Raw genomic sequence first — 26,991 nt, 5'->3', positions numbered from 1 at the left:
GTGGGTCGGTCCAGTTCGTTGTACAGACCACTGTTTTTTGTGTGTCGGTGTTATCGATGTTCCTACAACTATAAACTGATCGCAAAATTGATTGGAAACTAAAAAAAAGAAAACAAAAGTTTCTAAGAAGGACTCACCAGTTTTTTTTTTTTTTGAATTTTTAAGCATTTTTTGTGATGAATTAAAAGAAACAAAAATGGGTACCTATTTATTTCTTGATTTTATGGGATTGTGCATTTTACAGCTCAATAAACACATATTTACTGATTTGTTCGATTGAATTTTAATACAAATTAGGGAATTACATTTGTTTGCTCTAAACAAGCCCTGAACTATTTCTGAACAAAAAAGCTACACAAATTTTGAGGCTCTGAAACACGATTTTTTTGACAGTTCAGGCTCTGTTCAGAACTAAAAAAGAATAACGTCGATAGTGCACAAAAGCTTGAAATTTTTTTTACATTTTCAGCACCAATATTGTATTTTTAAGAAGGAAAACGTTATTAAATTAAGAATTTTTTAAAAGTTGAGATAATCGCCCACAGCTATATATTTAATTTTTTAACAAAAAAAAAAAAAATTTAAACTCAAAAATTGTTATTTTTTAAATAAAAAAGTGGACAAAATACCTCGATAGAAATGTTGTTATTTTTGAAAATGCCAAAAATATGAAAACAATTTTATAAAGTTCAAAATGGATTCAAGAATTTAGGATTATTAAAGTTAAATTTAGTTTGTTGAAATACGGAGAAAAAAAGCATCTTAAAAAATAAGATAATACCCACCTTAAATCCCACTCTCATAAAACAGTACGATTTGCGCTGGAAATAAGTGGAACCCACTTAAATTCTGTAAAAAACTTTAAAATTTGTTTAAGTGGAATTCTTCCAAATTTGCACATTCAAGAAATTTAAAAGATTTGTCTGCTTAATTTAAAACGGAAGTCATATTGGCAAAATCATGCAGAATCCGCTTTATTTAATACGAAAAATACGCTTGTTTTTAAGTGGTGTTTTTTTCTCTGTACCTAATTATTTCTATTTTTTAAGTTAAACAATTTTAAGAGAATAAATTTATCAGAATTTTATCAGATGGAAAAATGTTACTAAATAACGAATTTTCTACAAAAAATCATGTTAAAGTAAAAAAAAGTGTGAAAAGAAATTAAAAAATTATGAATTTCTTTTTCATCGCGGATCATGAATTTTTCAAGTAGAAATGATCAAATTAATTTCCAGGTCAATAGAATAAAAAAAATAATAAAAAAAAAAATATGTTTTGAAAATGTTGATTTTTTTTACACTTCAGAATCTTAGAACTTGTGAGCGTATGATCTACAACCACAGGATCTTTAAACTTAAAAACAAGACATTTTTAGCTTCAAATATATTCTTTCAAGCTCAGAGCTTTTTTAGCAAAAATTCGGAATTTATGTTTATCCATTCAATTTCGCCACTATATTAAATGAAAAAAATAACGTATATGGCACATGTTATTTCAAAAATGATGCACATCACTTCAAAAGCATAACTTTATATAAATTTCAATTCAGGAAGTTGAGAAATTCTGCGCTGATTAAAATTTTAAGACGACATGGCTCAAGAAGATATAAAATGTTTACAACAACTAATATTAAAAATGTATAATGTCTATGAACTCATAATTTTACAAACCATAATAATAATAAAATAAATCCATCAAGAATTATTGTTTTTAATTTACAAAAAAAAATTATAAACAACAACAAACTTATTTACAACAAAATCCAACTTACTCGTGCTTCTTAATAAAAACACGAAATTTTAACAAAAGACAGATTAAACTTAATAATAAAATCCTGTTTAACCAGATACAAAAAAAAACCTTCATTAATCTTTAAGATACTTTTATTCAAATTAAACGTAAATTTCTTATCAAATTTATAAAAAAACAATAACAAACAAACACTCTTCTTCTTTGAGTATCTAACTCCTTACCATTTCCATAAAAATTGAGTGAAATTCCCATGAATGAGTGTAAGCACTCTACCAACTCTACTCAGGTGCTTCCCATCCCAAACAACTTGACTGGTGCTCCACGAGAGTAAACAAAAAAAAATCCACCACCATCACCACCTGACTCTACCAGCAGATACTTTCAACAACTTTACTCACTCTTAACTCTTTTATTTATTTCATTTTTCTTTTTCTGTATTTTTTTTGTATATTTCTTCATGACTATCTTCGTCGTGGTTGGGTTGTACGGACGGTGCAATTTTATAGGTAAAGCAGATGATATTCATTCCTCGGATCGGTTAGTATGAATCAGTAAGTCGCTACGAACAGACTAAAAAGATACAAAACTATCTTAAAAACCATCGAGCAAAAAAAATATTTTAAAAAAGATACTTTTTTTTATGATCGCGTGAATTTTATTTATCTTCGGTTTTATCTATCTTTCGAGTTTTTTTTTGTGAAAAGATACAAATCTATCTAAAGTGATAAAAAAAAAGATACAGTATCTAACTCTGTATCGATTAGTGATTTTATGCATTTTTCGAAATGCTTTTCATGGATTTCAAATGAAAACCTTTGAATCTAAAAAAACTAAGTGAAACTTTTGACTCTTCCCCTTAAAATATTCTCAAGCCCCTTGATTCTAAAAAAAAACAATTTTTTGTTGACAAAGAAATAAAAAAAAAATGGATCCAAAACACACCGAACATCATTCAAAGCCAATTCTCAGTCCAACTCGATCCCTTGACGAAGGTTTCGAAAGCGATCCGGATCGCATATCCACAGACTCTGAACAAATTCTACCCCAATCTCATCACCAACACCAACAAAATCATAATCATCATTCTACATCATCCCCTTCATCTAAGCCCAAAAATAATGACAACAACCGCATCGGATCAATGTCCTTGGCCCAACTGTCATCTGCCTCGAATGCCACTTCATCATCTTACGAGCCATCAAATCGAGTTGACAAACTTCAACATCATCAACATTCTTCTACATCGTCTAACCATCTTCTACATCATCATCATAATGATGGCCCACAACTGCGTGCTCAGATTTCACGCCGCAACCGTCAAGGTGATATGGAATCGGAGAAATACTTCAAAGACAACAACAACATCAGGCCAACTTCATTGACGTCGTTGGACAGCAAATTGGCGGCATTACAACGCAGTTCCACGACCAGCAGCAGCAGCAACACGAGCAATTTCAATCCTGTCCCAATGACAGCAGTATCAGCCTCTCCTTCTTCTACATCATCATCATCATCATCATCGCCACCCACCATCTCCAGCACCATCTCGAATGGCAATGCCACTCCTGGCAATCGCCTCCAGTACCAATATCAGAAGAATCGCCAAGGAACGCACAGCACGAATAATCGATTTAACGCCAGTAACGTCGGCTATCGACGTTCGCGGACACGCGCCCTAGCACCGGCCATCATTAAGACATCTTCTTCATTTCCATCATCAGCATCAGCGCCAGCTCCGTCATTATCGTCGGCATCGACTGGTGCGATTGCGACTGGGGGTGCGGCGTCATCGGCATCCTCATCATTTTCATCGTCGGCGGTTGGTGGTAATATTGCCCCCTCGGGCGGTAATGGCCCAACAAGTCTGCCTACGTCGATTAACGCGGTTACTCCTGCGAGCGCCAGCGCTGTGGGTGGTGGTGGTGGCGCTGGCATTGGCGGTGCACCAATAATGATGATTCCGGTCGGTTCAAGTTCTAGATCGCATTCCATGGATGCAATTAGGCAGCGCGAAGGCTTGTTGCTTAAACATGAGCCGGTTGTGGCGCTTTACAAAGGCACCACTGACCGGCTATTGAGCTACAACAAGTTCACAAAGTTCACCCCTGCCCTAGGGGCTGCTGGCAATAATGGTGGAGTCGGAGGAAGCCAAAGTCAAAGCATGCCATTAGCTCAAACCATTTTGCTGCAACCCTTGTCCAGTTCTTCGCTGCTGGCACCGCCCCTATCATCATCATCATCATCGTCGTCGATTTCGAATCTGATCGAATTGCGATCGAATCATTTGATGGCATCGACAAACAGCTTGTATACATTCTATCCGGCTGAAGGGAATTTACAAGTTTGGAAATCCGAATGCGGCGACTTAACATACAAATCGAGTCGCAATCAGCAGTCACACAAAGCTCCGGTCTGTTGGACACAATCTATACCAAGGCAGGCAAGACGGTAAGTTACCATCTCATATCTTATTTTTTTATTTTTATTTTTAATGGGGTCGGTTTGGTGGTGATGGGGACTCGTCAGGTGTGAAAAATTGGTCAGTCTTCAGGTTTGGCTACTTTTCACTCTGGCCGGGTCTCTAGCATACTCTTTGAGGGCTTGATAATTAATTAGCATCTAGTGAAGGTAGGTTCTTTGGTTTTTTTTATTGTGATTTCGCGACAGGTGGTTTAGCTATTTGATATGATGGATCGTTGGGGGTGTGTTGATGTTTTCGTTGCAAAGAATTTCGAGAAGTGGTGATTTCATAAATCCGATGTGCGTTATGCGTGTGATTTTGAGGAATGTCGTCGCTCGCTGCGTGTTGTGTGTTGGGCATTGGGAAAGGTTTCGTTGATATATGATAGTTTCTAATTATTTTTTTTTTGTGAAATATATCGTTCTAGATAATTTTAGACGAGTTTTTAGGAAAAAGGCAATATTCGTAAATGGAAATAGTTTTGAGAAATCGGAATCAGTAATTTGAGAAATATTTTGTGCAATTTGGTGTGCCTAAGCTTGGGGGCTTACTAAATTGTCACCAGTTATTAAACTACCAAAAAAGCATTAGCTTACAAAATCGAATGGTCGTTTATTCAACATCTCAGAAAATTATTTAAAAATAACAACAAGCGAGCTAAGATTTAAATCGAAGTTTTTTTTTTTTGACCTCATAAATCAGCTTTTCATGTATAAAACTTTTAGTGCATAATTTACGATAACGATTTCTTGGAGAAATTTTTTTAGAAATACATTTCTTACACTTTAAAAGGAAGTGTAATAGAAGCCTTATCAGAAAAAAATGTCTTCTATTTAGGACCTCCTATTCTGCATTTATTAATCTAAAAATGCAAAAGCAAAATTTTTATGAAAAAAAACTGTTTTATGTAAAAGATTTGAAGAATTTTAAATTAGTTTTTTTATGTAAGGAGTCACGAGGGTTTTTAGGACCCAGTAATGATTAGTTTTTTACTTTTGTGGATAATGGATTTTTAAAAATTAATTTTTTATAATAGTTAATCTAGAAAAATTATGAATTTTTATTTTAAAATTTCCCATTGTAAATGGCAACTTTAAATTTAATTGAGTGTTAATAAGTTGGGCCTTAGACCTCATAAAGTCTTTTTTATTTTGCTTGCTAAAAATTTTGTAGCAATTGAAGTCATGATTATTTCAATGACTATTGAATTGAAGTCTAATTAAGATCTTTTTATTTCTAGAAATATAATCTTTTGAAAAGTTGTTAATTTAGGGTCTTAATTTTTTTTTTTAAATTTAATGTTCAAGAAAAGTTGGGAGGAATTTTTTTTAGAAAAAAGAAATAAATACCTCTGCTTAAAAATAATAATTTTGAGTCCTAATCACAACTAAAATTTTTATAAAAGAAGCAAATGTGATAAAATTATTAAATTTTGGTCAATAGGGTCCAAATTTTTGGATTTGATAAAATTCAAATTGGAGATGATTGAGGTCTTAGGTGGATTTTTTCAAAGTTTGACAATTTTTTTGGAAATCAATTTAATTAAATAATAATTCAATTTGAAGCTAGAGTTCTTAAAAATATTTTAATTACTTTTAACAAAAAATACAACAATGGTACAGGTTTTTGCAAGTTACATAAAATATTTGAGTTTTCTGGCAAATTTGTAAATGACTTTTTGTTCATTATTAATTTCCTTAAAAGAAAAAATTAGTGAAACACGTTGTTTATCACACATTTATCGAAAAAAAATTGTCTCAAAGTCTTAAATTGTCATGGTTAAGAAAAAATTAACAGCCTTTAAAATTAATATCAGAGCAATCAAAACAAATATTTACATTTTTTTAAATGCAGTCACAAAGAATAACATTTCTCCTAAAAATCAAGATCTTAGGGAAGTTTCTATCATTAGTATTAAAGGGAAAATTACCGAAATATGAGTAAAGAGATACCAAAGTAAGCGTTTTCTGAGATCATCGCTAAGTGATATCAACTTTACAGTTAGAGAGACCTAAAAACTTCCAACACTAAAGTATTCAAGATTTTTTTGACAGTCATTATTACCTAAAACATTGACTCAAAATATAAGAAGGTTTCGTCACTTTTTTTTTCCAACTTTACAAAGGACATTTAAGAATGTTTGTATCACCGAAAAAAAAATTTGATAATATCAAATTAACATTTTTGAGTGACAAAAGTCGTCCAACAATTAAAATATCAATTTTGATATTTTATCATACATTTTGAAATTTTTTAATTTTAGGTGGCTAGTGAAAATTTCACTTTGACAATAAAAATATCATTTTGACATTTTTTTTAGTTTAAGTGGATAGTGAAAATTTCACTTTGACAATTAAAATATCAATGTTGAATAGATTTTACGTTTTAGTTTATTATAATAAAACCTATTTCTTTCTTTTTCTTTTTTATTATTTTTTTTATTATTTTAACTATTTTCTTTCTTTTTTCAAAACATTACTGAAAGTGAATATTCTTAACAAAATAGTGGTGATATTATTTTTTCTATTATAGGTGATATAGGTAATTGTTTTGTTATTTTCTCCCAAACTATGTGAAGTAAAATCTTAGTGCCGATCAAATTTTCTCAGTAAATCATACATTTTACTTCGAAAAAACACAAAGCGCCTTTAAATTAGTACACATTAAGAGTTTTTATTTAATATTTTTCAATAATTTGGATTGAGAAATTGATATGAAAAAATGATAATAAAATATCAAAAAAAAAATTCCAAAATGTGATATTTAAATATCATTCTGATAATAAAAATGTTGTTTTAACATTTTAAATATCATAAAACACATTTTATAGAGCATTTTGGGCTGATATTTAAAAAATGTTAAATTGATATTGGTTTTTTTTTCGGTGTATTTACTCATGTAATTGATGTAATTTGATTGGAAAAATTCTACAATTCTTACCTTGATATCAGTACCTAACAATGCGAACCTATTAGGCAATTTTTGGCTGAGATAAAATTCCAAATCATTGAAGAATGACGCCTAAACTCCGTATATAACGCAAATTTTTACGTACAATCTTTCTATATTTCAAAATTTCAATTTTAGTAGACAATTTAAAAATGTTTATTCCAGCATTTTAAAATTAGTTTTTTGTATAAATGTTAAATATAATTAAAAACATAAATCACTTACCAAAGTTTTGAAATGATGGTAACTATGTACATAATAGCTTGATTATAATCTTCTTCTTCTAAAAGCAGGAACTTGATTGAAAAATATAACACTTTTTGTCTGATGGAAACAACGCGAACAAATTGGAACAAAATTAATAAATTATTTTTAGATTTATAGAAAAAAAAAACAAACAAACAATATCATTGAAAACAAAAAAAATATTTGAAGATTTAAATTCGATTCGATTTTTGTTTTTAATTTACAAGTAAAGTTTTTTTATTGAAAACTACTCCATACGCATATAACACAAGCAACACTTTATTTTTTTTTAACCCGAACGCGATCTATGATTTTGAAATTCGAACACAAAACACTTAAAAACCGCCATTTTGTCTGTTTATTTGTGAATTCGGCCATATTTTAAAATATATGCTTCATTATAAATATGCTGCTACAAAGGCTAGGTGATTTTGTATTCTATTTGGGTGAAACAATTTATTTTCTGAAAAGAGACAAAAAAAGAGAAAAAAGTCAGTTTTTTTATTTTATGGTTGCCACTGAAATTCAACATTTGATAAGGCGACTAATAAAGTTTTTAGACAGGTACAGGTAAAATAGGCATTAAAAAAAAATTGTTACACTCATGAAACTTGGCAAAGAGTTTGCTTTTGGGATAAGAACCAAAGACAAAAAAAAGTCTATAAAAAAAAGGTGGGTGAAGGTCAAAAATATACTGAAAAAAATTTTTTATCGAATATCATCATGTGACACATGTTTTCAAGGTATTTTTTAATGCTGAATCTAATGACATAAAAATAAAGTCAATACGATTGCTCTAAAAAAAGTTATTACTGATTAAAAACAAGGATGCTTGTTTTTTTACTTCAACAGGCAAAAAACATGCTACACTGATGAAATTCGGGATGAAGGTTGTAGAAAAAGCAGGGACAAAGGATTCATAAAGTTCTTAAAATTATTTTTGGTGAAAGTTTGTTTTTTTTTTTGATAGTTTAAGTTGTGTGTGAGAAAGGTATCATAACAGCTAACTTACAGTCCATAGGACTGTTTTCTTGATTTTTGAGCAAACCGATTTGTTGTAGCCTCAATATTAAAATTAAGAAAAAAAATCATTTTTTGATTTTTAAAAAATTCAAAAATTTTTTTTTCTTTTTGAAAAATCAATTTTTTGAAAATGCATGAATACCCTCTTTCCGTGCCTCCGGCCAGTTTTGCTTTCGCACCTTTTTCCAATTTATCTTTATACTTAAATTGAAATAAATCAATTTGAAAACAAATTTATGAGGAGAAATGGTACACAAGTAGGGAATGGGGAATATGCCCATTTGAATTTTTAAAAAAAATTAATATAAAATATTGGGCCTTTAAAAAGAAGAAATAAAATTACTCCTTTTTAAATTGGCCTCCAAAAATTCTATTAAAAGACATAAAAAACTCAATTTATGGCATCGCTGGAACTAGCGCAAATATCTTCACCAACTCGAGAAGAATCATCTCCAACAGGGTAAACGAAGAGTTTATACCATTTACTTACATTTTTTTAAATCCAATTTTGCAAGCATTTTCCATTTGATTTATAAATCATCGAACTAAGTTAAAATGTGAATTCATTGAAATTGAATGAAAATATAAATTCATGCGCATATTCCCTCTCTCTCTCTCTAACTAGAATATTACCCATGTTAATCTCTATCTGATATGCAAATAATGAAAGCATCAACTATCAAAGGTGAGGTGTAAATTAAGGTGAACTTTATGATTTTCTGGATGCATCATCGTTGGTAGGGGAAATAAAAAACTATATAGCTTTTTAAAAGGAAAGCTTTGCATTTTACGTCATTAACATAGCCTATAACTAGAAGACGACCAAAACGCTTTTAACCATACCTCATTTGTCAAATTATTACAAGTAGTTTTTAAGCTATGAAGCCACAGATGAACATACAAACCCATAACTCTCCTTTTGGAGAAAAGGTATTTTTTTTTTGTTTTGTTTCAATTTAGAAGTAATGAAACAAACTTATTGATAGGACACATCATTTAAGGATAATTTTTAATGCCTAATTTAATGAAATTAAAATTAAAATCATTCGACTATTGTGTAAAAAGTTATTAAACTTTTTACGAAGAGGTGAAAAATTATTGACATTGAAAAAATAGTAGCGGTTAGTTGTCTTTTCTTTTTAACAAATTATGTAAAAGCTTTTTTTATTTTTTATAAAAAAAAAAAAAAAAACTATGAAACAATTACATGAATGCAATAAACTTATCAAATTAGGCCTTTAAACAAGGAGTAATATGTAATATACTACTCCTTTTAATATTGGCCTTCAAAAATTTATAGAATATATATTTACAAAAAAAAAATGTAGGTAGTAGTAATAGACAATCGAACAAAATTTTTATTTTAGATTTATAAATCTTCGAACAAAGTTAAAATGTGAACTCATTGAAATGAATAAGAAAATTTTATTCATGCGCATTTTCCCTCCCTCTACTCGAATATCTGATGGAAATGATAAAATCACCATCTATCAAAGATAAGGTTTATTTTGAGGTGATATATGATTTTCTAAAAACATCATCGTTGGTAGGGGAAATGAAAAACTATATAGCTTTTTAAAAGAAAAGCTTTGCATTTTACGTCATTAACATAGCCTATAACTAGAAGACGATCAAAACGCTTCTAACGATACCTCATTTGTCAAATTATTACAAGTAGTTTTTAAGCTATGAAGCCACAGATGAACATATAAAACCCATAACTCTCCTTTTGGAAAAAAGGTATTTTTTTTTTGTTGCATCTCGCATGTTTTGATGCATTTCAAGGTAGAAGTAATGAAACAACGGCGGATCCAGGAGGGAGCACGGGGGCAAGTGCCCCCCCAGAACTGGGTCATACTTAAAGCAAAATAAAATTATAAGAGTTGTTAAAATATATGAATAATAACAGAAAGAACTTCAGTGGAGCTCTTGTCTATTTCTGGCTGAAAATGCGATTTTTATTGTTTGTTGCATCCCTTTCCCATGAAAAGCTCCACCTCACAAATAAATAAACGACTATTTGTTGATGGGTAAACACGAATGTTTTTTCGATTTAAAAAAAAAGTGAATTTTCTAAGTGTTTTTTTTTTTTTTTTTTTAACTTCAAAGTGATTTTGGTGAAAAATTTTGATATGGACATCGACAATCAAGGTATGAATGGTATTCCAAAAAATATTAACATTAGTGTTTTTAAAATAGCGCATCACTCCACAACATTGCCTATATATTATTGAACTACTGGATATGTAGAACAAACTTGCATTTCAGAATTTTGCCCAAAATTGCACCCCGAAAATAAAGACCCCTTGAAAAAAAAAACTCCTCAAAAGCGACCCTTACTTATAGATTTTTATAAATATTATGTTATTGAGAAAATTTCTCCAGGGATACCTTTTAAAATATGTAAAAAAAAATAGTGTTCTAAATTTCAAAAGAATCGGTGCATTAGTTATGAGGGGCACCGGCTTTGAAAACATTAGTTGTGGGGAGAACGGTTTAAAGTTATGAACTCTGGACTAAAACGTTCGTAAGCGAAGTATTAAAATACCCATAACTTGGTCAATTTGGCTCCAATAGACCTACAATTTGAACACAATATTCTTGAGATACAAAAAAATTTTAATGCAAATAAAAAAAAAAAACAAAACTGGGTTTCCCGAGGAAAAAGTATGTTTCAGTTTTTTTTTTTTTGTTATTCTTTTAGAACTTTAATATTTATATCGATATAGCACAGGATTGTACATGGATTTTATGATTTTTTTTCTCCCGGCTAATCAGGAGCTAAGTACCCAACTAGCACAACAGCTTCTATAAATTGAGATCTCGCGGGTTCTGCTTTGTATACAGCTTGTATTGAGCTTGCTTCAGAATTTAATCGCTTATAGAAGTTCGGATTTGTTTAACAACTTCTAATAAGTTGTTTAAATACTGTTAAAGAAACTTAAACGAAGAAAGCTTATTTTTCGGATAAGCTTGCTTAGTGAATTTATAGAGGCATTACAGAAATTACCAAGTTTTTATTTGATTTTTGGTTTTGATATTGAATAATCTAGCTCGGACACTTTTGGTTTTGACATTGAATAATTTAGCTCCGACATTTTTTTCTTTGACATTTTTTGCTATTTGAACTGATTAAGTTTTTGATTTCATTAATGGCCGAGTGGGTAGAGTGATGAACTACTACCAAGCAGATACGAAGTTCGATTTCTGGGTGTGGTAAAAAAATTATACACTTTTCAAATTATTATTAATAGATATACTAAATACTAATGGAATGTTACATATAATATCAGGTCAAAAGATAAAACTCATGATTTAAAACCTGCTAAAAAAGAATTCTTTTTTGTTTTTGTAGTTGTTTTTTTTTTTTTAAATTTCGATAATACATGTATTAAAGAGCTATACAAGCTGTTCCGAAGATATCTGTCAAATCTCAAAGCTTCGGTAGAGCTTTGGTAAAGCTTCGTTTAAGATCCTTATAGAGAGTCAAACTTGTATAACGTTCTCCTTTTTCCATGCCCAACAACCTTACTAAAGTTTAAAAGAAGCTGAAATGTAGCTTTTGTAATACCTTAACCGAAGCTGAAATTTTAGTTGGGTAGGTAAGCACTTAAGTGGCTTTTACTGTAACAAGAAAATGAAAATTTTTCCTTTCGAATAACTTTTTTGTCATTTGGTACCTATTTGATGTGGAAAATGTGCCCAAATATTTTTGGCCAGGTTTTAGACCAAAAACGCACTGTGCGTCGTTAAAATTCGTTACTTGTCAGTCAGTCGTATGATACTTCACTTTATTTCTAACTGTTATTTTTTGCCACTCCGTCCCTTGTGCCCCCCCCCCCCAGAAAAAAATCCTGGATCCGCCCCTGAATGAAACAAATTTATTGATAAGACACATCATTTTAGGATAATTTTTAATGCCTAATTTAATGAAATTAAAATTAAAATCATTCGACTATTGTGTAAAAAGTTATTAAACTTTTTTTTTGAAGAGGTGAAAAATTATTGACATTGAAAAAATAATGGCGGTTAGTTGTTTTTCTTTTTAAAAATTATGCAAAAGCTTTTTTTTATTTTTTATTAAAAAAAAAAAAACTATGAAACAATTAGGTACATGAATATAATAAACTTATCAAATTAGGCCTTTAAACAAGGAGTAATATGTAATATACTACTCCTTTTAATATTGGCCTTCAAAAATTTATAGAATATTTACAAGAAAAGAATGTAGTTACATATGTATAGGTAATCGAACAAAATTTTCATTTTATATTTATAAATCTTCGAACCAAGTTAAAATGTGAACTCATTGAAATGAATAAAAAATTTATTCATGCGCATTTTTCCCTCCCTCTTCTAGGATATTACCCATATCAATACCTATCTGATAGATAGAAATGATGAAAGCATCATCTATCAAAGGTGAGGTGTATTTAAGGTGATATATGATTTTTTGAATGCATCATCGTTGGTAGGGGAATTGAAAAACTATATAGCTTTTTAAAAGAAAAGCTTTGCATTTTACGTCATCAAATAGATTTCTATAATTTCTCTACCAGTATCAAGTTTGCAACCTCAAATAGTCTATAACTAGAAGACGACAATAACGCTTCTAATCATACTTCATTTGTCAAATTATTATGAGTAATTTTTAAGCTATGAAGCCACATATGAACATACAAACCCAAAACTCTCCTTTTGGAAAAAAGATATTTTTTTTTGTTGCATCTCAAGGTAGAAGTAATAAAACAAACTTATTGACAGGACACATCATTTTAGGATATTTTTTAATGTTTAATTTAATGAAATTAAAATCAATATTATTCGACTATTGTGTAAAAAGTTATTAAACTTTTTATGAAGAGGTGAAAAATTATTGACATTGAAAAAATAGTGCCAACTAGTTTCTTTTCATTTTTGAAAAATTTCTCAAAAGCTTTTTTTTTATTTGTAGGTATTGAATAAAAAAAAATAAAAAATAATTACATGAATGCAATAAACTTATCAAATTAGGCCTTTAAAAAAGGAGTAATAATATACTACTCCTTTTTAAATTGGCCTCCAAAAATTTTAAAAGATAAGATTAAATATATATATTTTAAAAATAAGTTAGAAATAGACTCAGACATGGAACAAAATTTTCATTGTAGATAGATTTATAAAACGTCAAACTAAGTTAAAATGTGAATTCATTGAAATAAATGAAAATATTATTCATGCTCATTTTTTCCTCCCTCTTCTAGGATATTACCCATATCAATCTCTATCTGATATGCAAATGATGAAAGCATCATCTATCAGAGATGAGGTGTATTCATCGTCGTTTGAAGAGGAATTGAAAAACTTTTTTATGACAAAAATTAGCATTTTACATCGTTAAATAAAAACCCAAAATATTAGGAGCACGAAATTCAAAGCCAAGACCAACCTTAAAAATCAAAACTTCAATTTCTAAATGATTTCACTTTTAATTTTGATTTTTGTTTTTACTATTTCACTTGCCATTTCAATCAATTGACAAACTTTGCCTATAAAACTGTCAAAATCGTATTATTATCACTTATAACTTTCCAAAATAAAAACCTAGGTCAACTGCCTAAGGCTTGACTTAAGTGAAAAAAAAAAACGATTGAAAGTTAAAAATAATTGCAGTAGCTAGCTTAAGAAAAACAAATTTCAAAACAAAAAATGTCATTAATACATACAAAATTAGCATCCCACGCTGCTTAATTGTTCATCAGCCAAACTTAATAAATAAATTCATCATCAAAAATGATGTCCAAACCACAACAACAAAAAAAATAAAAAAAAAAAAATAAAGAGAAGAAGAATTAGCTAACATTGTCGAAGTGTCGATCAAAAAATGTTTCCTAATAGGTTTCGACAAAATCAAAAAAAAATTGCGGAAGATCGAAGACAAAAAAAGATAAAACAAAACTGTGAAATAGTTTTTTTTTTTTATTATGGTAAGTGAGTGAGCGGTAGCTGGCAAACTATTTAAAGCTTTACGACCTTGAAACTATTAAAATTTTAGCTCCATTACTCAGGGGACAGAAATGTTAGGTGCATAAATGATATTGGCATAATATTTGTTAGTATTTATGGATCATTTAGTTTAGTGTCATAAAAATAATGTTAAAGACGTGAAGATTTTTGCAAAATGTCAATTTTGTCAAAAAGTTGTGATTTGTAGAATTTTAATAGTTGATGAACTTGGACAAATAATTTGGACTAAAAGAAAATATTCTTTGCAAATTGCAAGGTTGATGAATTTTAGCTGAAGTACAAAAAGAATGAAAGACTTTTAGAGTTCAAACTAGAATATGAAAAATATGAAAATAATAAGTTGAACTAAAAAATTGAACCTTAAAAAAAAAAATGGATAAGATTCTGGCTTTATATTTTTATTTGTGACAATTGTAACCCAAATTAAGCACAACATTCATTTGAAACGTTATAGAAAAATTTTCTACAAATTAATAAATCGGTTATAATAATCTTAAGAACAATTTTTTGTCTATAAGAATTTAAGAAAAAATATAAATATCTTTACCTAAACAAATCAAGATCTACTTAAATAATAGACAAAGAATTAGGGTCTCTTTTTTGACAAAATGTATATCTACTCATCAATTTTTTTTAAGTTTGTGGTCCAAATAGTTCAATAGTTAGTCTTTTTTTTTTTTTGAGAAGGATCTAGCTCTGTGTAAAAAAGAGTCTTTAAGAATAATAAATAAGAAGAACTGAGCGAGTACAACAAATTAAGACTCTACTCTACTTTATTTTAATTTTTTTTTTTTGACAAACTTTTAAAAATTGTGTTCAAAAACTGTTTTAAAAATTCAGTATAAGAATTTTAATATACTTGGTTGTAGAAATTTGGTTTTTGAAAACTTTTTGAACTCAAAAATACCTTCAGAAAAAAAGCCTGGCTGGATTAATAATAGTTTTTTTTTTAAAGGAAAAATAAAATATTACTATTAAAATTATAGCAAAACGTTCGTTTTTATTTGTAGATCTCTTAGCACAAATTTTGATTCCTAAAATTCTGAAATTTCTCTGAGTGCAGACAAGAGAAAGAAATATATCATCTTGAAATTTGGTACAAAAACAAAAATCTAAAGAAATTTTTTAATTATTAACTTGTCAAAACAGAAAAATTCTACAAAAAATTCTTCGCCCTTCTTTCCCATGACATGATAATAATTACTTTACTCAAGCCTCAATTTTGGCGTTTTAGAGCGAGTTGTTTTTGTATCGTTTAAGTTCAAACGACTTACATAATTTGGGTGATTAGCTCGAAATCATTTGAATCGTTTATTTCAGAAACAGCATAAGTCCATTTTTTCCAAAAATTTTTTTTTTTGAAATTTCTCATTTATGTATAGTTATTCATCTTCTGAAAAAAAAAAATTAAGTATGTCAGACCCCCCAAAATACGAAAACTGAAAGAAAATGGTTCCAAATATATGGAAAATTTTCACCCGGTGACAACATTTTTGACTGTTAAATACATGACTTTTTACCAGTTTTAAATTATTTTGGCAGCAATCTTGACACGCACCCCCTTTAGTTATATATCTATAAAAAGGTAAAGATTTACTCTATCTACTGCTATTTAATTTATTAAAATCGAAAGTAGGGTTCAAAAACTATAGCTAAATAAAAACAAAAGTTTTAAAACAAAAATTTCGTTTATTTCAGAAACGACATAAGTCCACCGACTTTAAAGGCTTAAAAACCCGCAAAGACCTAAAAAAAAGTTTATATTTTAAAGGTTTCTAAATGCATCTTAGGCTAGATTATAACGCGGCATACTCTAAATTTGAAGTGTTGTGGAATTTTAAGTAAAAAACAGTTTTTTGTTGCTCCTGAAAAGTTTATGCTCATGGACTTATGTCGTTTCTGAAATAAACGATTCATTTACTAATTTAGTACAAAATCTAAGGCATATTATTTAATAGTACCAAATATGTTTGACTTACAAACAATTATTTTAGTACAAAATTTGTAAGTATACTAAAAATTAAGTGTAATTTATATTTTCCATACGAAAATTATGATTTATGATAAAATTTTAACTTACATTTAAAAAATAAAATGCACGACTGGGGTCTCACGTACTTGCTCTTGCAGTTTAAAACACTTTTATGTTGGTTTACTTGTAGATTTTAAAAGCTGCCTCTATATAAAATTAAAGAAATTTTGTTGATGTTGGGGAAGAGCCGACATTTAGGGCAAAATTTTGTTAAATGAAAAAAAAAAATGTTTTTTTTATTTGACTTTTTTGAAAAAAAAAAATAGAGATGCAGTTTTATTGCAATTGCTTTGAATATTACTATTGCAAAGTTTAATCAAAATCGTTAGAGCCGTTTTCGAGTTATTTGGTACAATTTGAAAAATTTGTATGGGAGGTACACTTTTTTGACTTTTCTGAGAAAAACTAAAAATGCAGTTTTATTGCAATTGCTTCGAATATTACGTCTGCAAAGTTTAATCAAAATCGTTAGAGCCGTTTTCGAGTTATTTGGTTTGAATTGAAAAATTTGTATGGGAGGTACACTTTCTAAGGGAGATACAAAAAAAACAAAAAAAACCAACTTTCAGAATTCCATAAAAATCATCTGTACCAAATTTGAAAAAAAAACCGTCCACCCGTTTAGGCTGTGGAAATGTGTACAGATGGACGCACAACCGCACGGACGCACAGACGCACAGACGTACAGAAGCACGGACGGAATTGCGAGACCCACTTTTTTGGAATTCTCCATCATCGTAATGTTGGTTTTGATTAAAACCTCAAATTTTTTTTTCGACACGAAACCAAGACCAATTGAGGCTATCCTCTCCTAAAAATAAAATGTACTGTACGAGTACTTCGATTGAATAATTTGCCTTAAAACAACTGTTCATTGTTTTCCGCTAGCCCAGAAAGTTAAAATAAAAATCGTTTTTACTTAATAACAGTTTTAACTTTTGAATTAAGTCTTCCTAACCTCAGGCAAACGAATCGCAAAGTTTTGTAAAATAAAATGCACGACTGGGGTCGCACGTACTTCCTCTTGCAGTTCAAAGCACTTTTATGTTAGTCTACTTGTAGATTTTAAAAGCTGCCTCTAAATTAAAAAAAAAAAAAAGATATTGGGGAAGAGCCGACATTTAGGGCAAAATTTTGTAAAATGAAAAAATTTTTTTTTGTTATTTGACTTTTTTGAGAAAAAATAAAAATGCAGTTTTATTGCCACTGCTTTAAATATTACGTATACAAAGTTTAATCAAAATCGTTAGAGCCGTTTTCGAGAAATTTGCAATATCGTATTTTTTTGTATGGGAGGTATACGTTCTATACGAGATAGAAAAAAACAAAAAAAAATCAACTTTCAGAATTTCATAAAAATCATCTGTACCAAATTTGAAGAAAATCCGTCCACCCGTTTAGGCTGTGGAAATGTGTACAGATGGACGCACAACCGCACAACCGCACAGACGCACGGACGGAATTGCGAGACCCACTTTTTCGGAATTCTCCATCATCGTAATGTTGGTTTTGATTAAAACCTCAATTTTTTTTTTTCGACACGAAACCAATACTTGCCCTATAGAGCAAGTAAAAATATTGTCAGACTATTTTAGTACTAAACTTGAATTTTAAATATTAAAAAAAATATAATTTTATTTTAGAAAAATCAAAAATCTTTAGTACATTTCGTATGGTTCTTTCTGCAAGCAATGTGCTAAAAAATTAAATTTAATTGCATTGAAAAAAAAAAAAAAAATTGCCATCACTATATAAACAGTAGGTCACAATTTCACAGTCTGCCAATTTTGATGACTTAGAGCTAAGAGTTTGAATCTGCTTCCTCATGCAAGTATAACAACTGTGTGAAACTGGGCTTAAAATATCTTAATTATCACACTTAAGTGTCATATGTCATCTCTTTTTTTTTAACCCAAGCTTCTTCATAAGCAAATGACAAGAAAAAAAGAAGGCATGTGCCACATATCCAACAGAAAAGATCTTACATCTGCAAACTTTAGAATAAAAAAGAATATTCCAACACAAGTCAACTCCACCTGTCCAACAATACAAACTGTTCCCTTAATTGAATTTTATTCTTAAATTTTTCCCAAAAAAAAGTATCTTCTTCTCCAAATGACATCATAAGAAGGAGAACATAAATATGTATATTCTTCCCATCGTATGGTTCTAAAAATAACAATGAACTTGTGCGAAGGTGAGTATAACATAAATGACTCACTCCCTCATTTCCTTTTAAAAAAACTTGTAAACAGAACAAAAAAAAAAATAAAATACCCATATTATCCATTCTGTTGACAAGGTGAACAAAACAATGCACTTCCTTTGCAGCATAACGAAATTATTCCACAAAAAAATACTTAGCCCCTGAACACAAAAGGTTTTTAATTTAACCACAAATTTAAACAGTGTCATGCTTTGTTTTAGTATACATATGGTGTTCTATCGAGAAATGCCTGTGGTCTGATTACACTTAGAAAAAATTCCGTAATTCATAAAAACCAGTTTGGACAAAAATTGACGGAGAATTTTTTTTTAACAGAAAAATATTCCAATTTGTAAAATTTCTGATTTTAAATTTTGGTACGAAAACAAACACATTTTTTGACCTGAAGCCGTGAGTTTTTGCAAACAAGAACTCTCGATTCCATGAATTTTGATTCAAAATTTGGTACAATTCTGAGTTGTAAGATTTTTGAATGCAAAATTTGGAACAAAGAGAAAGAAGAAAGAAATTTGCCTAAAATAAAAAAAGATACACATTGAAAATTAAGAATATAAAAGTTTCAGCTTAGAATCAGAAACTAACAAAATTTGTCCATATTTCTGACATAATATGGGTTCCAAATTTTGATACAAATAAGTTTGGAATACAAAATTTTTATTAATATGATTTACAATAATGCACTGCATTATTTAAAAGCTTTAAGCTAATAATCATAAACCAAAAAATTTCCATTTTCGAATGTTGATACAAATAAAGCCTGTGTCAGAATTTCGATTTCAGTGATCGTAGAAAGCTAATATCAAATTTAAACTGAAAATCAAGAAATAGAAACTTATAGAGCTTCTGAATACATATTTTAGTACAAACTGTCTGTCAGAAATTTGCTTAAGAAATTTCTCTTTACCGAATTGAGTATTGACAAATTTTGGACAAAAAATATTGAATTGTAAATTCACATATTTTGAATTTCAAATTTGGTACAGAAAAAGAAAAATTATTTAAACGTTTTTTACCTGGAGGCGTAAGTTTTTGCAAACAATAACTCTCGATTCAATGAATTTGGATTCAAAATTTGGTACAATTTCTTATCAAAAATATTTTTTGCTATTATTTTTGTTCCAAATTTTGCTGCCAAAAAAAGAATTCAAACAAAAAATATTGATAAACTAGAATTGTAAATTCACATATTTTAGATTCCAAATTTGGTAAAAAAAAAAAGAAAAATTAAGTTCGAATATCACATACCGGTACAAGCAATTGGGCTGAAATATTGTCCAGCTAAATGTAAAATTTTGATTCAAACAATTTCAAAAATAATAAAAAAAATATACCTATACCTACAAAATTTGGACACAATTTTAGGAAAAAAAATATTTGGTACCAAAAATTTTAGGTACCACATTTTCGTAAAAACAATATTCAAAATTTAAGTTATGATTCACAAAATTCTGAAATTTGGTACCCTTTTTTTAAAAATACTTACTCTATCTTTTTGAACTTTTTTCTGAGTGTATTTTGAACTTTGTCACTTTTCCTTTAACCAAACTAACCAACAACACCTGTTGTGTAGGAATATAACTCCCCTGATGGCTACCTATGAACATTGAACTTGGATTGGTGACAAAATATCCCTCAAATTTTATGCACCACAATCCATCAACAGCGGCCGGCTTCCCCAAAAAAGGAAACCCCTCTACCGTGAAGCCTTTCATAAAAAAAAAAAAAAAAACTAAATTCCGTCAGTGTTTAGAGGTGAACTATTAAACCCTTGTTGTGAGATATCATGTTGCATTGTGGGAAATGAAATAATTATTGTATTTTTTTACCACAAAAGTCACAGTCATCCTGTCGTGTTTCTGTCTGTGTGAATAAATGGGTGAATAAATTACGCGAAATATCACTGCACTGCAGTATTTAAATTCAAAAGAAAAAAAAAAAGATACAAGACAAAAAAAAAATAAAACAATAATTATATTACTCACACGCACTTTCTCTTCTTGTTCGAGGAGATGAGGTTAATGAATTTTTTCATTCCCTCTTTTTCTGTGTATGTGAGTTTGTGTCTCTTTGGCTACATAATTATTTACATTTGTATCTTTTTATCTTTTTTCCATAATCATCATCATCATCGTTCGAAGTCATCTTATCCATGAGATCTTCAAGATGCAAAAATAATTAAAAATTAAACAAAAACAAAAAAAAAAATGGGAACTGCCATCAGCAACAAAACCATGGTAATCACAGATCAATACACTCGACGACTCGACTATCTTATAGCCAAGAGAGAGAAGTAAAAGTGAAAAAGTATCTTATGGATGCAAAGTAATATAAAAAAAAAAAACAACTCAATGAACGAAGAAAAAAGGTCGCGTGTACCTTCGCGGCGACACATTGACAGCGTAATATTGGTAGAAGCAATATAATACCCGTTACACAATATAAATCTATATCTATCGATAGAGTATCTTAAAGCTATTGACACCTTTTTTTTTGTTGGTGAAGAGGGAAAAAAGATATTTTTTTCTTTAATCGTCTTACACCTTTCGGATTCGGATTGGAACCTGTGTCTAATGCGAGTGTCATTTTCACCTTAGCAAAAAAAAAAAAAATACAAGAAAACATTTATCATGGACAGTGAGCATCGAGACAGTTTACCGACCGATGACGAGACGAGTCGCCATCTTTTGTCTCTAACATGTCTAGAAAAAAAGACAGGAAAGGTTCAAAATACTCAGAAAAAATTAAATCATATAGTAAAAGAAGGCACGGAAAAGTTTTAAGGATTGAGACCCTTTTTGGACTATTTTTTTCAATAGGGCTTCCTTATCAACCAACATGATAAATGACCTACGTAAACCATCTTATAATAAGGGTTTTAGTATACAACTTAGAACGGGTTTTAAAAAAATGTCTAAATAGACTTGATTGGACTAGTTCTATAATCGAATTTGGAGTTCCTCAAGGATCCCATTTAGGACCTATAATTTTTATTACACTTTTGAACAAATTATATCCCATCTATTTTTTTAAAATTCTCTTATACATTTGATTTTTTTAAGCACTGCTGGGAATAAGTGGTTTACCATGGTGAAAACCCCCTTTTAACTTATTCTATAATTTAACAATATCATAGGGCTTGGGATATGTCTTGAAATCCATGTTGAAATTTTACTCGATTTTTATATTTAAAAAAAAAAAGAGGTTGTCTGTAAAGACGGTTTACGGACGATGATTTTACGTGATAACGTCGTAAGAAAAAAGGTTGTGTGCTTATAAAATGAGTCAATTGAAGCGTTTATTTATTTTTAAACAATCATAATTTTCAAGACAAAGCTAAAAAAAATTACCTTTTTTCTTTTCTCATTATATTAATTTTTATATTTTAAAAGCTTACAAAAAAAAAAATTATAAAAATAAAAAGCCATTTTTAAATTTTTACAATGCACAAAAAGTATTAAAATAATTTATTAAAAACAATCATTTCTTATGAAAAAAGTGAAAAAATCTTTTCCATCACCCAAAAATTCATTTTTTTTTATATAACAACCTATAATAAATTCTTCAGCTCAAAATATATATATCGATCATGTCTATTAGGCATCTACAAAAAGAGCTAGAATTTTTTGAACTCGATCAATTTTCATCAAAAAAAGCAAACAAAAAAAACATATAATCTTATGTTCTCACGCTATTGAATCAATTTTTTTTTAAGACAACCTATAAAAAATTTTATATCATGTAAAAGCTTATAATTTCACCTTTCATATGACGTTTCAATCTTATTTCTGCGATGCCTAGAAAAAAAATTAGAATTTTTTAAAGACAACCGTGTCGAAATTCCAAACTGAGATTACGGTAATTCCCACACTGGTGACTGTTCATGATCAACAGATCTCCACAGGTGTTTTGAGGTATTTCGCAAGTTTTTTAATTTAACATTGTGTAGCTTGTAGTGAATGAACAGTTATGAAAGGTAACATCATCAGGATGCTTAATAAAGTTAAATAAAATTTGTATTTGCTTTAGATCAAAAGATTGAACCTGTTGAATAATAAAACCGTTTACCGTTATCTCAAAATTGTGACCACAAAATTGATTGAAATTTATCTATCTACAATATAAATTTTATTTATTTATCTGTTGAAGAAAAAAAGATAAAAAAAAAACTGTTAAAAAGGGTAAAAAAAACTTGTTTTTCCCGTTATTCGGTCAAAAACCATTTTGAAATACCAATTTTTTGCACATGTATACGCACAGTCATAGCCTACATGTTCTATAAGCTTGAGATTTTTTGAAAGCTACAAAAAATTTAAAAAAAATAAAAACTCACCCAAAAACACCCCAAAATAAGTAGGTGTTTTTCAAAAATTCATATTTCGAAATATTTTTTTAATATAAATATTATTTTTAAATTGTTTTTAAATGTTCAAAAAAAATTCCCCTACCTTATGTTTAAGTTTTAGAAAAACCATTAATAGCTTGGTTTTGATTTTTTTTAGAATTTTTTTCAATACCATTGTCAGTCTTGCAATAAATTTATCTATTGTTTAAAATTCAACTTTTTACATTGTCGCGTTTAGAAAATAGCCAATTTTTTGAAATTTTGTGGAACGTTAGAAAATGGCGTCACTTTTTCGTGGTGGCTGCCATGGTTCATCGATTTATAAGACGTTATCACGTCAAAAAAACATAATTGTAACATAATTGTTACGTCTTATGGCCAAACCCATGAATGATTGTCTGTTTTTTTGTTGATCGTGTTTGCTGGGCGTGATATTTTATCAAAAAGACAAGAGTTAATTGACGATCATTTAAGAGTTTATTGGTTATACTACAGAGGAACCGGCAATTAATAAAACCAGACACACTTATTTGTCATTATGGGAGTTATTAAAGATTTAGTTAGTTTCAAGTTTGGAAAGGAATTTGGTGAAAGGAATTTACTTTTTCATGCAATTAATAAATATTTGAAATGATTTTTTTTTTAAGAAAAAAAAGTGGTTCAAACCCTGATACGATTCATATTCTCTAAAAATATTATGTATTTCCTAGTTTCATTGATTTATTTTTAAAAAAATAGTGTTCAATGCAAATTTTTTTATATATTAAAAGTTCAATCATTATTTTTTTTTAGAAATGGTAAACAGAGCCTATAAAACATTTATATACAAATAACCGGTAACAAACTAATTTAAAAACATTAACCAAAACATTTATTGAATAAATTGTATTTAAAGTTTATCAAAAAAAAAAAAAAAACTAATAATATCACGCAAACAAGTTTTTGCCGTATAAGCAATGGAAAATACAAACAAAAAATACTCTAAATTAATGGAAATATATGCTTGTTATAAGCTTAAGGCATTTTGAAGATAAAATATAGATTTGATACAGAAATAGATGTTTAAAAAGGACAAAAAGACCTCAATGAAAAAAAAAAAAATAAATAAATACACGATTCGAATTCACTACATAAAATCATAAAAGTTTTAAGATTTTAAATTCTTTGGGGATGGATTTCATAAAACCTCTGCTAAATATAATTATTTTTTTTTCTAAGACTCATAGATTAAGTTTTAAAAAACTTTGATAAAGGTCTATGAAATTGTTAAGATTCTAGATACTCAAAAATTAAAGCGTCCAAACTTAAAATCTATGGATAATTATATTTGGAACGAAAGTATGGCTTTTGTTCTAAAAATCAATAAATGATTTTGTACTAAATTCCGTGATTTAACCTCGATAAACTTAACGATTCGTTACAATAATCCATGATTTTCTTACTAAAATTAATGGTTTAGTACTAAAATCAATGAATTTACACTTTAGTCAATGATACTGTACTCAAAGTCAATGATTTTGTACTAAAATTAAAATCTCAAGATCCTGAAAACTTGCATTTGTTATTTTTCATGTTGTAAATTAATATAAAGCTCAAATTTAATTAGCTTTATCAGATTTTTTAATAATATTAATACTTTTAGTACTAAAAAATAGATTCGATAGTAAATATCCGACATTTTATACTAAAAACTATAAAACTTAAAGTGAAAATTTATCCTTAGATGCAATACAAATGTTGTCCCAAAAATCATGAAATTTAAATAGTTTTGGTAGAATTTTCAAATTTATATTTGTACTAAAATGACACAAAAACGACTCGATTGTGGAAGCTAAAATTGAGAGGCTTGACTAAAAAAATTGTTGTGTCATAGGGAAGAAGGGCGAGGAGCGGAGGGAACTGTGAAGTTAAATTTCTTATTTAACACAAATTGGTGCTCTAAATCGTTTTGTTGGCGTTTTAGTAAAATAGTTTCGCTGTAAAATTTTAGATCCTTTGAAAATTAGTACTTATTATTAAATTAGTACATATTTTGTACTTACTATGGATTGGTCTATTAAAACTTAAGTATTCACTCAAAGTCAAAGTTAATGTATTAAAATCTTGTACTAAAATTTATAAATCGTACATTTTATATATTTTGAAACAAGTCATTGATTTAATTTGTACTTAAATATTAAGTACCTATTATTTCAAATAATTGTCACCCAAAAACATATATAAGTCTTATAGAGAAAATTTGTTACAATGTACGTACAAAGATCATAAATTCCGTACTAAAAATTGTGATTTGTAAATCACTGTTAAATAAAAAAAAAAAATCATAGATTTTACTACATTGATATATTTTGTACTAAAAGCAGGGTGAAGGTGATAAAAATCACCTTCACCCTGCTAAAGATGAAAAAAAAAACACACACACCCACTATATCGCCCTTTTGGATTGTTTTTAATGAGTTTCAATATTTTCGGTTACAAATTAACACATAATTTCTTCGAATCCCAGTATTTGATTTGTGAATTTGTACAATGGCAACCATCTTAGCCCAAGTCTCTTCCCCCCAGGAACTTTGTGGATATATGCAATTATAAAATAAATTCCTCCTTGAACGTTCTTTCTTTCTAGATCTTTTACTCTTTCTTCTCTAAGAAGCACGTTGTTCTAGTTCCGTCATCATTACACTGCCTGTTAAAAGTTGGCTTGAGGTAAGCCTCTTTAAGCCTTGCTATGCCTTCAGCTGTATTGATACTTCTGCTTATAACAACAAGTAGCGAGTAGCCAAGTTGGCACGTTACCTCATCGCATATAGACTAGCTCTATAGTATCTGTATATCTTTCTATTTAGTGTATCTGGAGTGGATTGTCTTTAAAAGAGTCGGCTGGTTTTGTCTAATGCAATTATTAGCGTGTTACATAATTTTTTAACTTCTTATGCCGACCATCGTCGTCTTTTGGTCTTCGTCGTCGTCCGTCGTCGTCCGTCGTCTAATGGTAATATACAGAGAGATAGAAAAAAAGAGAGAGAATTGAAATGGAGACGATAGGAGAACGTGTATGGTGGTCGTGTTGTAGAGTGCGCGCCCGAAAGCGTTCAAGCTTGCCCCAGTACACTGGCCGGCCATATTATCACACAACTCTATTCCATAGAGGAGACTTTTTCTTGTTATAAAAATTGTAACAACTCACACATATAGCTCCCCATCAGCTTAAGAGGTTTACTGCTGGCATATGGAAGCTTATCGAACCGTAAATATTGTTATACTCGTAAAGAGTTCGTCTTTTATGAATTTTTGTTGTTTATTTCGTCGTAAGCTATTTGTTATGTTTCTTTTTTTTTTTGATTTTCGATTAAAACACAAAAATTGAAAAACAACTAAAAACTCACCTCTGGCGGTTGTTGTTGGCTGTTGTTGGTGAGCTAATTTTTTGATGCAATTGAAGTGATGAGTTCGATTGTTGGACAGCATTTTTGCACGTTCATCAATGAAATACCTATCAGGTCGGTGGCACACGGTATAGATATTGGTTCAGTTCGGTTACCGCTAGGTATTTCGTAAATTTTAATTTTGTACTAATTTTTTTTTTATTGGTTTTTGGTGGTGTTTTGAGGAAGATAATATAAATTGCGTTCATAATGTTGGAAAATTGAGGAAATTAAAATTAAATTGGAAAATTGAAGTTACGTAGGGTTTAAGAAAGCTTATGTTATAGAGAAATTTTGTTACTCAAGTAGGGTAGGTACTATACTAAATATCTCAGATTTTGTACTAAAAATTGTACTTTTAAAATCACAGTTTAAAAAAAGATATTTCTAAATTTTTGATAGTCCTAGTACTAAATGTATGTATGTTGTACTAAAAAATTCTAAATAGTGTACTAAAAGTCATATACTTATATAAAAGTTGCTTTTAAGAAATCACAGTTTAAAAATAAAAAGATCTACGGCTTC

The 26,991-nt window shown here is 29.2% G+C and overlaps 1 protein-coding gene across 1 annotated transcript in view; it reads left to right on the top strand.

Annotated features, from left to right (window-relative positions):
• The first annotated feature begins 2,156 nt into the window (after window positions 1-2,156).
• The window catches only part of LOC129918191 (uncharacterized), a 97,622-nt gene continuing 72,787 nt past the window's right edge, over window positions 2,157-26,991 (top strand). Inside the window, exon 1 of the mRNA XM_055998580.1 lies at window positions 2,157-4,203. Coding sequence (XP_055854555.1) covers window positions 2,681-4,203 — 1,523 coding nt within the window. The 5' untranslated portion in view covers window positions 2,157-2,680. The remainder of the gene's footprint in view (window positions 4,204-26,991) is intronic.

The sequence above is a fragment of the Episyrphus balteatus genome, chromosome 4 (assembly GCF_945859705.1).
Source record: "Episyrphus balteatus chromosome 4, idEpiBalt1.1, whole genome shotgun sequence".
NCBI classification, from domain to species: Eukaryota; Metazoa; Arthropoda; class Insecta; order Diptera; family Syrphidae; genus Episyrphus; species Episyrphus balteatus.
Note: the sequence above shows the minus strand (reverse complement) of the source record. Positions and strands in the feature narration are given on the sequence as shown.